The following is a 12,824-nucleotide window of genomic DNA, read 5'->3' as shown; positions in this document are numbered from 1 at the left end:
CAACACATTATTAGCTTTTTGGTTGAAGGAAGAAAGAGGGCCTAGCCTTTAATACCAGCACTTGGGAGGCAGAGGAAGGGGGAGTTCTCTGAGTTTGAGGCCAGCCTGGTCTACATAATCAGTTTCGGGACAGCCAGAGCTATAAAATAGAGAAACCCTGTCCCAAACAAACAAACAAATAGATGAATCCTGTCTCAGGTAGGTAGGTAGGTAGGTAGGTTGGCAGGTAGGTAGGTAGATAGATAGATAGATAGATAGATAGATAGATAGATAGATAGATAGATAGATAGGGAATTAACTTATGAATGAATAAAGAGAATGATCCATTGTCCTGTTTGGTCTTCTGTTCTTGGAGCTCTTATTTTAGGAAGTCCCTTAGGTCTGTTTAGGTATGTTCAACTCTCATTGTCTGTATGAATTCAGCAGGACCTCAGTGGTCTAACTTTATATTTGCATCAACTCTATAGAGAACTGAGTGCGCTTCCCTTCCCTCCTGTCTTTTGTCTGCAATTTTTTTTTATCATTCATTGTCTTTCTAGAGTCTTGGAGCAGCACAAACTCAACAAGGACCAGTGGGAAGAGCGGATCCAGGTGTGGCATGAGGAACACCGAGGCATGCTCAGGTAAGCCTCGCCTACCAGCTGTGAGCAAGAAGGATGAGGATGAGGCCTACAAAGAAGAGGCAAATGATTAGGGAAGTTGGTGCATTTTAAGAAAGAGAGAGAGGAATGATTTTGGGACTTAAATATTGAAGGCAAACTTGAATCCTTGTAAGACTGTAATTTAGATTTAGGCTTTTTTTTTTTAAATTTACAAGATCAAAATTTTAATGTAAAGGACTTTAACTTGAAAAGATCATTAATTATCAAATCAGGGCTTCATCTTTTGTTTTTTATTTTGCATGTGTGTGTATATATATATGCGTGTGTGTGATACATGTTGTGTGAATGTGGGTATGTGTCAGAAGGATATAGAACAACCTTCATTTTCATCTTGCTTCCTCTGCATCTGGGTGGCAACTGACTTCCCTCTTCCCAGAATTCTCCTAGTCTGGTTGCCCTGCCTATATTTTCTGCCTGGCTCCTGGCTAATCAGTGTTTTGTTAAACTAATACAAGTGACAAATCTTTGCATTGTATAAGAGCATTATCCTTCAGGAACACTCTCTAAATATTGTAGAAGAATTTGATGGCTGAGGAACAAATCTCATTTTACTGTCATCACTCTGTCTCAGTTCTGCTAGGAAGGCGCTTCTATACAAAGATGTCACAATGCAAAGGAGGGAGAACATAACTTCTGTAGGGTTAGTATTCCAGAAGACAAGGGACAACTTCTCCTTGTCCTTTGGGTTCCTATCGGCAGTTTTTGTTTAACAGAAATCATGTATATTCCTGTTACTCATCATTTGCTTACAGTCTGTTTCCCAATCCTACTTGCAAGACCATTGTCAGAAACACAGATCAGGCTGACGTTTTTTATATTGCTGGAGCTCTATTTTGTGATAATCCCTCTCTCATTCTGCGTCATTTAGGGAGGATGCTGTCCTGGAATATCTCAAGATTGCTCAAGACCTGGAGATGTATGGTGTGAACTACTTCAGCATCAAGAACAAGAAAGGCTCAGAGCTATGGCTGGGTGTGGATGCCTTGGGACTCAATATCTATGAGCAGAATGACAGGTATACCTCAGATTTCTCCAAGTTATTTGGATTAGTCTTAAACATAGATGCGATTCCTTACTGCAGAGCAAGGCAGTACCATTTAAATCCCATCTCAGTTATTTTTCTACCTAATGAAGTCCAGCCATATGTTTGTACAGCTTCCTTAGTCCTATATTGACTAGAGTTGTACGATTATTATGGTAGTCACTCGCCAGATGTGAGTATTGAACATTTAAAATGTCATTACAACTGAGATGTGTAATAACTTTAAACAGCATACTACAATTAGAAGAACCACTATGAGAAAAAGATGTGTGCTCATAATCTTTCTGTGCCTGTAAAAGAATTCCTGAGAGAAATCAGCTTAAAGGAGAAAAGGTAGATTTTGTCTTGTGCTTTTAGAGTTTTGAATCTGCAGTTATGTGGTGCAGTTGTTTTTGACCCGTATTGAGGTAGAATTGTGTTGTGGAGAGCACGTAGTTGCTCACCTCCTGGCAGCTGAGAAATAGACAATGAAAGAGGAAGAGACTGGAATCCCAGTATTTCCTTCGAGGGCATGTCCCCAGTAGCCTACTTCCTCCATCCAGGCCCCATTCACAAACATCTGCCACCACTAATAACACCATTATCTAAGAACCCACCATTTAACAAATGATCTTTCGGGAGGCATGTAATAGCTAAATTATGCTGGGTATGACAGTGCATGCCTGCTAACCTAGCATTCAGGAAGTGCAGGCAGGGAGAATCAGGCGTTCATGGCCAGCCTTGGATACATAGTTAATTCAAGGCTGTTAAGACCTCAGTTTAGGATTGCCACTTCTCTGATGAAACACCATGACCAAAAGCAACTTGCCTGGAGGAAAGGGTTTATTTCATTTGCTCTTCCATATTTATCATTAAAAACAGAGAGGGCAGGAACTGAATAAAACAGGGCAGAAACCCAGAGGCAGGAGCTGATGCAAAGGCCATGAAGAAATGCTGCTTACTAGCAAGCATGGCTTGCTCAGCCTGTTTTCGTATAGAACTCAAGGCCACCAGATGCCACCAACCACAATGGGGTGGACCCCTCAATCACTAATTTAAAAAATGCCCTACCACCACCGGATCTTCCAGAGGCATTTTTTTCAGTTGAGGTTCCATCTTTTCAGATGACTGGAGCTGTGTCAAGGTGACCTAAAACCAGCCAGCACAATTGCTGTCCTGGACTATGTGAACCTTGTTTCATCTGCTTCCTCATGTGAAAATAATTCAAACTTCAGCAGTGTAAAATGTACCCATAGTTTTAAATGTTGATATATATGTTCAAATGATAGTATTAGGATCTATAGTGTTAATTAAACCTTAATAATTAGATCATAATATTTCCTTTTTATCCATTTTCCTATAGCTCCTAGGAAATGTATAAATGTGAGCCTTATAAAATTATATTTTATATTATATAATTAAAATTTTTAGACAGTGCTGACCTAAAATCAGTTTTGTGAGGGTTCATAAAGTTCAAGCCTCGCGTTATAATTAAGTGACTTTTGGCCTATAAGTCTTGCTGTACTGTTGTGTTTCTTATTTATTTCCCCTCCCCCCAGTCTGCTCTTGGTGAAATCATGAGATTATTGTTCCATTTGCTGACTGAATCTTAGAGTTCGTTATTTATCTTCCCAAAGTTAATGATGAAGTATAGAAGGTTTTCAGTTAAACAGTGCTGCAGATTCTCCAGAAGGTCTTTACAAGGTATTTGCTTCAACCCCAAATGGGACAAAACAAAGGGCAATAAGTATATTAACAGTAGCCGAGTTGACAGTAGGTCTCTCTCATCAAGGGAGAAGTTTATGTTAGTGGATAGAGTGGGATTGGTGGACGTGAGGCAAGGTGCTAGGTCTGTTTCTTCCTTGCTTTCTTCTTGTCATGGTGTTGTTGACTCCTGTTTCTACAGACTGACTCCTAAGATTGGCTTCCCTTGGAGTGAAATCAGAAATATCTCCTTCAATGATAAGAAATTTGTCATCAAGCCTATTGACAAAAAAGCCCCGGTGAGTGACTCCTCTCTTTGACTCTGCTTGGCAGATTTTTGCCAAGGCTTAGATCATTCTAAGAGCAAACACGTCATTAGGTTCGCCATTTTCTTTTGTGTGTAGCTTGTTCACAACAGAACATTCTGTCAGAGGAAGTTGATGCTGAGAACTGGCCAGGTCATACCTGTTATTCGGTCGCTCTCTATTGTCAAGCCCCCTTTGTGGGTGAGCTGTGCTACAGGAAGTCTTAAGTGCTGCTGCTTTGCAATTATCTCAGCTTCCTAAGTCCCCAAAATGTACTCTTCGTGTACTTGGCTCGTGTTTAATTGTGGAGAGAAAGCAGAGCCAGAAGTTCAAATTCAAAGGTGACATTACAAATTTACCTTGTAAAACTTTCAATAAAAGAAGATTAAAGCATTTACTTTACACATATTTCTTTACCCATGAGTTTTTAAGGCGAAGTTTCATTTTAGCCCAGCCTGGCCTTAAATTAAAGTCACCCTCAGGCTTCAGCCCCTGAGTGCTTGAATTACATCCATGCATCGCCAGATCCTCTAAAATGTGCCTTTCTATTTTTACATTTTATTTGTTCGTTTATTTAGTATGTGACAATAATAATTTTGAAAGAGATCATGAATTTGGGGGAGGCACATGAATAGGGAGGCGTGATGGACATGAAGTGCTAATGTATGTAGTTTTCAATAAAATAAAAAGCCAGGTTAAATCAAAGGCTTTAAAAAACAACTATCAATCAAGACAGTTGATATTTAAGAAATTTAGATACTTGTGTTCTTACAGCTTGCTTTCTTGTAACTAGAACACACTTTTCAGAAATTATAGAAATGGTGTCGACACCCATGGTATACCTGTTGACTAGAGTCCAGGAGGCCTTTTGAGACTCATTTGAGAACTGTAGCTAGACATCTGGGTACAGAGACATGGCATCATCTGCTCCCTTAAGAGGTGATCCAGTTGGGCCAGTTAATCACTCATCCAAGGGAGTACCACTCAGAAAAGTAAATCCACCTTAAGCTAAGGTAAAGAAGTAGTAGAGCAATTATTATCTCGTTAATTAGCTAGTGTACTTTCCCTTCCCCAAGTGCCTACCCCGTGGTTGAGTCTCTGTTAGTTGTCATGAGGTCTGTCGGATGTGCATATCCTACTGTATTCTGATGCAGAAAACCATAGCTCTTCCCTTTTGTTCTCTTCCGAGGTTTGGCCTCCAGTGCTGACCAGAACCTAAGTATGCATTCTCTGGTGCTTTGGGCTTTTTCACACTTTGTATAAAGATCCCTCTGCCATGTGGCCTCTTTCCCACTACCTGGCTGACTTCCATATTGGCTTAATTCAGGGCCATGGCCCTCTTATGCTCCCACCTGCGAATCAATAAGAAATTAATTTCAAAACCTGAAAAAAATACGGTAGCAGAAAAACACACTCCCGATAAAGTATTAGAGGGTGCTATTTTTTTTTTAAGATTTCCTTTTCTATTTTCCATGTTTATTTTGTGTGGAGGGGGTTAAAAAGATATGCATTCCATGATGTATACATGGAGGTAAGAGAACAACTTGCGAGAAATGATTTTCTTTCTTTATGTTGTTTTTGGGCATCAAAAGTCTTATTGTCAGGCTTGGTAGCAGGCTCCCCTTTAGTTCCTGAGCCATCTTGCTGGCCAAGGGCTGCTTTTCATTAACAGAGTTGAAGAAAAATTGGTGTCAAAGATAACAGACTTGGGTTCTAGCCTTGAGTCTGCCACTACCCTGGCAATTGACTCTAGGAAAACCCCTTTCCTTACTCTGATATAGTATTTCCACTGGAGTGCAAACAATTGGGTTATACAATAGATCCAGTACTTTGGGGTTTAGCTTTACAGAAGCCAGAAGGTCACTTCCTCCAAACTTTAAAAATTTTGAAATTTGGTATGCTGTTTCTGGTGTGTGCATGCATGCATTGTGTGCTCAAGGGCATACGTGAGCCCTTTTGTCAGCCCTGAAAAACTCAGCTGCTTTTTTTTCCCTCCAGGACTTTGTGTTCTATGCTCCTCGTCTTCGGATTAATAAGAGGATCTTGGCCCTGTGCATGGGGAATCATGAGCTGTACATGCGTCGGCGTAAGCCTGACACCATTGAGGTTCAGCAGATGAAGGCACAGGCACGGGAAGAAAAGCACCAGAAGCAGATGGAGCGGTAGGTGCCGTAGCGCTGGAATTCATAGTCCCAACTCTATGCTGTGATAAGGAAGTTTCCAAAAGCTTCCTAGACTGCTTAGGGTGTCCCATCAGCCCAGGACCAGGACATATGAACTGTGGAGGGGAGGAAACCCCATGTATTCAATCTCAGCACAGATATTTTTGCTTTTTTGTTTGTTTGTTTGTTTTGTTTTTCCTCTGTAGCTTTTGAGCCTGTCATGGAATTAGCTCTTGTAGACCAGGCTGGCCTCGAACTCACAGAGATCCACCTGCCTCTGCCTCCCGAGTGCTGGGATTAAAGGCGTGTGCCACCATAGCCCATCTTTCTAGTAGTAGGAGACAGATAAAATAGACAAATTGTTTAGCATATGCAATAGGGAAAAGTGCATGCCAAGCATTCTGAGAGGTCTGAGAGTAAAGACAGGTAGAGCCAAGGTCTAAGGATGCTTCCTAGGGGCTGGAGAGATGGCTCAGCAGTTAAGATTGCTTGCTGCTCTTGCAGAAAACCCAGGTTCAGTTCCCAGCACCCACATGGCAGCTTTCAACCATCTGTTACAGGGGATCTGGCACCTTCCAGTTTCTGTGGGCTCTGCGTGCATGTTGTGTACTTATATACACATAGGAAAGCACATACACATAAAATAAAAATTTATAAAGTCTTTAAAACAAAAAATAATGCTTCCTTGAATAAGTAGTGAGGCCAGAAAAAGCAAAGACATATTCTAGATAAGCAACAAAATCTGGGAAAGGGGAACCTAAAGCTAAGGTTTAAGGCAGGCCAAGTTAGCCCTAGCTGTAGACTTGAAGCATAAAACCTAACCTCACCATGCTATAAAGCTGTAAGATAGAGTGCAAGCATTAGTAAACCATTGTACAGATGGAAGGGTTGAGAACAAGAGCAAAGCCATCTGATCTAGGTGGTTACTTGCAGTACCAGCAGTCCCGTTTAGGGCTCATGAATTTAAGGTAGATGGACTGAGCATGGAACTCTGTGTGGGGCTGCGATGTGATGGCTAGATTATGGAGGAAAGTGAGAGTGGTCCTTGATCACAAGCTTCGCCTTACATAGAGAAGATAGGAGCTAACAGACTCAGGTTGCCGAACTCCTCGAGGCTCCTTGCTCCTTGCTGTCCTGTAAGCATCCCTCCTTCTCTTTTCTAGTGCTCTGCTGGAAAATGAGAAGAAGAAGCGTGAGTTGGCAGAAAAAGAGAAGGAGAAGATTGAACGGGAGAAGGAAGAGCTGATGGAGAAGCTGAAGCAGATCGAGGAGCAGACCAAGAAGGCTCAACAAGGTAAGGCTTAGCCTCACTGTGGAGGCCAAGTTTCCTCAGAACCTCACCCCGAGCTGCAGAATAAGACTTCGTAATCCAGGTGTGGCCACAGAGTAGATAAGGAATTTGTCGAGAAAAATTGTTGGAACCACTGGGCCTTGAAGTGCAAAGTTTGCAGCAAGCACATTAGTGTGTCATCTTCATCTGTGAGCCCTCTATCAATTTCCTCCTTTTCTACCAGAACTGGAAGAACAGACCCGCAGGGCCCTAGAACTTGAGCAGGAACGGAAGCGTGCCCAGAGTGAGGCTGAAAAACTGGCCAGGGAGCGTCAAGAAGCTGAAGAAGCCAAGGAGGCCCTGTTGCAGGCTTCTAAGGACCAGAAGAAGACCCAGGAACAGTTGGTAAAGTGGCTTCTTTGGCTGGGGCTGTGTGCTTGCAGTTTTCTTGCTTGTCCCCCTACTGGTTTATAAATTTCTTTGCCTGTGTAGCTGTGTTCTTCTAGCTCATTTGCATCCCAAAGGTCTCTAAGCATTCATTCAAAAGCAAGCTGAAGTATCATTAGTATGGTCCACAGTCTCCCACAGCCCTTGGGTTTCATTTGTTTTCTTAGATAGAGATCTGATCCTGTAACCTAAGAAAGGAAAAGGAAGAAGACCTGTCATGAGTTGCTTTTGCCGTGTTTCCTCATTTCTTGCTTTCTTCTGTTTGTTTCTTCAGTAGCCCTGTGCAATTAAACCCCATAGAGAATAATGTGACTAGATAAGGAATTTGGGAGTCATGGAGGCTGAGAGACTTGTCAGAGGACATTGCTGTGTGTCATGAAGGTTTTCCAACCCTTCCAGTCTCCTTTGAAAGATTCCCTCCCTGACATCATATATAAAACACGGGTTCTGTGACTTATCTAGGGCCAAATTTCCTTAAGATAGCCCCTTCCTTTCTGTAGTATTGATGAGTTAGTATCTCTCAGGAAAAAGATGTCATGAGAAATTTGCTCAAGGGATATGGGCTTGTATAAACTCTTCCCCACTGCATAAATTGCCTTATGATATTAATAATTCATTTATTTGTTCTGGTAGCAGCAGTCTTGGTGGACCCCTGAGATAGCAGTGAAACATTTGCTACTTGAAGCAGTGACTTCCAAGCTTTGCTGAGGGCCACTGCATTTGACATTTGACAACATTAAGAGAAGAGGGGCAGAGATGACCAATTGTCTGCCTTAAGGAGGCCTGTAGTCTAGGAGGGGAACTGTGACTTATGAAGGGGTCAAGAGTGGAGTAATTTGGTTTCAGGCGTCCCTAGGGCGGTAAGAAATGGAGTAGCCAATTGCGTACCAGTTCCACAGAGGAACTGGGGTTACAGGCTTCTGTCTGGATCCTGAAAAGCCATAGGTCAAGCCCTTACAGGCTTCTAATATGCCTATAGGCTGCAGAAATGGCAGAGCTGACATCACGGATCTCGCAGTTGGAAATGGCCCGAAAGAAGAAGGAGAGCGAGGCTGTGGAGTGGCAGCAAAAGGTAAGATACAGAATCCAGAGTGAAACATTGTGGGAAAGAGTATGCTGTGTGTATATTCCAGTCCTTGCCTTTCTTAGATTTAGACTCCCCGCTTTTTAGACAAACACCATTTTTTCAGCCCTTATGGGAAAAGGTATTCGAAGCTTTCTCAAATACTTTAGAATTCCCCAATACCCATGGGAAGTTGATACTATCACTCTTATTTTCAATTTAAAAAAACTTCAGAATCAAACCAATAAAGTCATTGGTCTTAATTGGTCTCTTACTAGACTTGTCTTCCTAGGTATGATTAGGTTAGCAGAAGTTACCCGATCTGACTGCTGCTCCTTCTTTTTCTGTCACTGGCCAGGCCCAGATGGTACAGGAGGACTTGGAGAAGACCCGTGCTGAGCTGAAGACGGCCATGAGTACCCCTCATGTAGCTGAGCCTGCTGAGAATGACCAGGATGAGCAGGATGAGAATGGGGCAGAGGCCAGTGCTGAGCTGCGGGCTGATGCTATGGCCAAGGACCGCAGTGAAGAGGAGCGCACCACTGAGGCAGAGAAGAACGAGCGTGTGCAGAAGCATCTTAAGGTATCCAGGCTGTGCCAAAAGGTCAAGGAGACTATGTGATGACCTTTGCTAGAGCTAGGGTATACATGCTGTGGTGATGTCCGTGCTGAATAGGAGGCTGGGACAATAGAAACCTAAAGGGGAGACACTCACTAGGCATACCCTAGAATGCCTCATTTAGCTCTCTCCTACTTCCTACTTCTCTCTGTTCAGAAAACACCTGGCTAACCAAATTACTACTTGAATATTCGGAGTATTATTCTGATTGTTCTACTCTCAAGAGATAGCCACCATTAATTCATTCTCCGCTGTGTGTGTGTGGTGCAGGCTCGTGTATGCGCATGCACATGTGGATCATAAGGCTAGGAAAGAGGAGATAAAATAACAAAGGAGAGAAATCTGATCTAAGGCGTGGAATTGGGATAAGAAGCCATTGACCCTTGACTCCTCTTGCATCCTCACAGGCCCTTACTTCAGAGCTGGCCAATGCCCGAGACGAGTCCAAGAAGACTGCCAATGACATGATCCATGCTGAGAACATGCGGCTGGGACGAGACAAATACAAGACCCTGCGCCAGATCCGGCAGGGCAATACCAAACAGCGTATTGATGAGTTTGAGTCCATGTAGTGGGCATTCAGCCTTTAGGGACCCCTCCTCCTCCTTCCTTGTCCCCACACTCCTCTAGTTTTGCCTAACTAACACTGTGCTGGAGCCACTAACTAGAAAAGCCTTGGAGCCATGCCAAGCATTCAGTATAGCCATGGGACCAAATTTAGCCCTTCAGTCCCCCGACTCAGATCCCTGGGCAAACATATGGCCCACTGTGGTGCCAATGGAATCTCCTTCTTTTCTGTCACATTCAGCCTAGCTTTCTAGAGTAGGTCCTGTTTCCCCAGCTCACAGGCTCATTCCTTTTGATTTGGCAAGCACTCCCCACTTACTGTCTTCCTCTAGGACTCAAGTGTAAAATAGGCTGATAGCTAGCTCTCATCCCTTGACTTTTTTCCAAGTCTTGTGATTTGCAGAGTTAGAATATTGTGTGGTTTAGGGACAGAAGTACGGCCTTGGCTCTGTCTATTAGCATATCAGCTGACGAAGGATTTGGCCTCTTCCTGTCCATCCCTTTTCGAGTCATTTAGGCTTAGTAACAGTTGGAGGGTAAAGAGATATTTAGTCATTCTTATTTCCTCTACCTCCCGTGTTGGGCCTATTACAAATTCAGTCCCAATAAGCCTCGTCCCTGTGCTCGGGGACTCAGTTTCTAATCAAGGAGGGATAAAGGGATGACGGAAACAGTGCGTTCAAGAGAGCACACTAACAACCTAGAAAGCCTCTTGCCACTGCACATCTTTAGAACCTTTTTTCTATCAAGTTAGGTCTATGGGTAGGGCTACCCCCATGTTAGTCCATGTTCCTGGTTCCATCTCTGAATCTGTCCCTGTCCTCTCCAGTCTCTAGTTCTCTTCCAGCTAGGACAGAGAGGACGAGCACCCCCAAACCTAGCCAGTTACATCTAAGGCTCTTGTCACAAAGGGAGACATGGTTATTCCTGGCTTAAGTATTTTCTCTGACAGGAGTTCTAGACTCCTCCCACCCAGAGCTGATTGGACCACTGTTCCTGCTTCACAGATAGACATTATGACAAGTAAGAGTAGCTCTTCTTTTTCAGTCACCCAGTAGTCCTTCCCCAGCTTACCCAGTCCCGAGTGGTGAGTGGGTCCTGCTTCTGACAAATCTCTAACCCAGGTCGCATCACTAGCTGTGCTGTCCCTTGGAGCTACATCCAGAAAGCCGCTGGGTGTTCTGGCCTTGTCCCTTCACAGTCCCACACCCTTCCCTCCATTTTGGAGAAGCTGCTTCCTCTTTTTGTCACATTGTGCTCTTCTAATTTTTTACCAGTATTATATATTCTAGGGATAGCTAACTCGATATTGATTTCTACTTTTTTTTTTTTTTTTTGGCTAATGCACTATTAGAGATGCTAGTCTTGGAGTGGGATCATTTTAGCTTCATTATTTTGACTACCCCTACCCCATATCTGGGAAGTATATACTGTATTAGAAAATATTTTGCCAAAACCAATATGTATGAAGACTTCAGTATTAGTGGTTTACCTGTCACTATAGGTCATACAATCCATTTAAAATATACTTAATATTTGGTTTTATTGTTTCTATTTGCCTTTTCCCCAGGGTTGAGTCCCTCCATTCAGTATCCCGAGCCCAAAGCCTCCCTCAGCCCATGCCCCTTACTTAACCTTGGGTAATCTTGTATGCGTTGCTGTGAATTATATTGACACTCAGTGAGCTGCCCTATATTGGCTAAAGTCAAACCTGGAATTGTGGGGGCAATCTAGCTGCATTAAGGGCAATAACCCACCCCTACAGAGACTTGGGGGGTTAGATTTATATTCAGGTTTTTTTTGTGTATTTTTGTTTTTTAAATAATTGTTTTGGAGGGGTTTGTGCTCAATCTGTGTTCTATTTCAGTGCCAATAAAATTTAGGAAGACTTCACTATGACTCGGTCTTTCTTTCTGCGTATTTCATTGTAATTTCTTGTCCATAGGCTACCTTTCTATCTTTTAGCACATTTTACCTTGACTTAAGTTCTAGTGAAAGTAGGAATATAGTTATCTTTATTTTAATAGGAAGGACTGGCTTTAAACACCACTAAATCAAGAGCAAGCAGATTCAGTCCTGAGGTTACAGGTGTGATGGAGCTGACGGATCTGTTCCTTTTTTGCTACTTCCTGACATGTTTTGCCAGTATGGGTTGGAGAAACAGCTCATCTGTTGAAGGCTCACAACCCAGTTGTTTGGTGTGGCTACGGGACCTGCATTAATCACGAGATACTCCTAGTCTTTCTTGGCAGTGGAGCGTGGTGCTTTGGGGCTAGGTAACCTAGGCTGGCCTTAACTTCAAGATCCTCTTGCTTTTGCCGCCTCTGTGCTGACGTTCCAGGAATTTGCTATCAAGTGTGGTTAGGCTCCTTATCTCTGGCACACTCCTGGGAGGGTCAGCCCCTGTTCTGCCTCCTTGTCTGGAAGATTTCTGACTCATTTTGCTCCCCACCACCCTTCCTTTACTGCACTGCTAACGAAAGACAGGGAAACTCCCTTGGGTCTTGTTAGAGAAGGCAGTGGAGGATGTTGACTGAAGTGGGTGGTACTTGGAGTTTATAAAGCGTGTAAATTTTGTAGCTTAGAAGTGGTTGTCTTCGTGTAGATGAAGAAATTGAGATCCAGACAACAATGGTCTAGACTTTCTTGGACCTGACATTCCCGCTTGTTCCCCTCTTGGGATGCAAAGATTTGGAAGGAAAGCTAATTTACTACACCTACATTGTGAATTCTCTCAACAATCCTTTGTCAGCATGTCTGCTAAATGTAATCCTTCAGAGACCCAGTTTTCAAATATTAGAAAACTTTTAGCTTTTGAGGCAAAGTATCAGTTACGTATGGCGTTTGAGGCCAGCCTGGGCTTATCGACACTGTCTCAAAATATAAAATAAATAAACAAAAATCCTCAGACCCAAAGGAACCAGGCCCAGTGGCACAGATTCATAATCCTACCTACTCAGAAGACATGGGCTAAAAGATCACACACTCTGAGGTCCGGGGGCCA

At 43.0% G+C, this 12,824-nt stretch overlaps 1 protein-coding gene across 1 annotated transcript in view; it reads left to right on the top strand.

Annotated features, from left to right (window-relative positions):
- LOC121445204 (moesin) overlaps nt 1-11,713 on the top strand; it is a 69,656-nt gene extending 57,943 nt beyond the window's left edge. Inside the window, exons 5-13 of the mRNA XM_041647228.1 lie at nt 540-623; nt 1,531-1,677; nt 3,590-3,686; nt 5,691-5,854; nt 7,018-7,148; nt 7,369-7,529; nt 8,551-8,643; nt 8,993-9,217; nt 9,661-11,713. Coding sequence (XP_041503162.1) covers nt 540-623; nt 1,531-1,677; nt 3,590-3,686; nt 5,691-5,854; nt 7,018-7,148; nt 7,369-7,529; nt 8,551-8,643; nt 8,993-9,217; nt 9,661-9,825 — 1,267 coding nt within the window. The 3' untranslated portion in view covers nt 9,826-11,713. The remainder of the gene's footprint in view (nt 1-539; nt 624-1,530; nt 1,678-3,589; nt 3,687-5,690; nt 5,855-7,017; nt 7,149-7,368; nt 7,530-8,550; nt 8,644-8,992; nt 9,218-9,660) is intronic.
- The last annotated feature ends 1,111 nt before the right edge of the window (nt 11,714-12,824 follow it).

This window comes from Microtus oregoni, unplaced genomic scaffold (assembly GCF_018167655.1).
Source record: "Microtus oregoni isolate MIOR12 unplaced genomic scaffold, Mior012 000165F_ref0000029, whole genome shotgun sequence".
Taxonomy (NCBI): domain Eukaryota; kingdom Metazoa; phylum Chordata; class Mammalia; order Rodentia; family Cricetidae; genus Microtus; species Microtus oregoni.
This window is presented reverse-complemented; position numbering and strand designations above follow the sequence as displayed.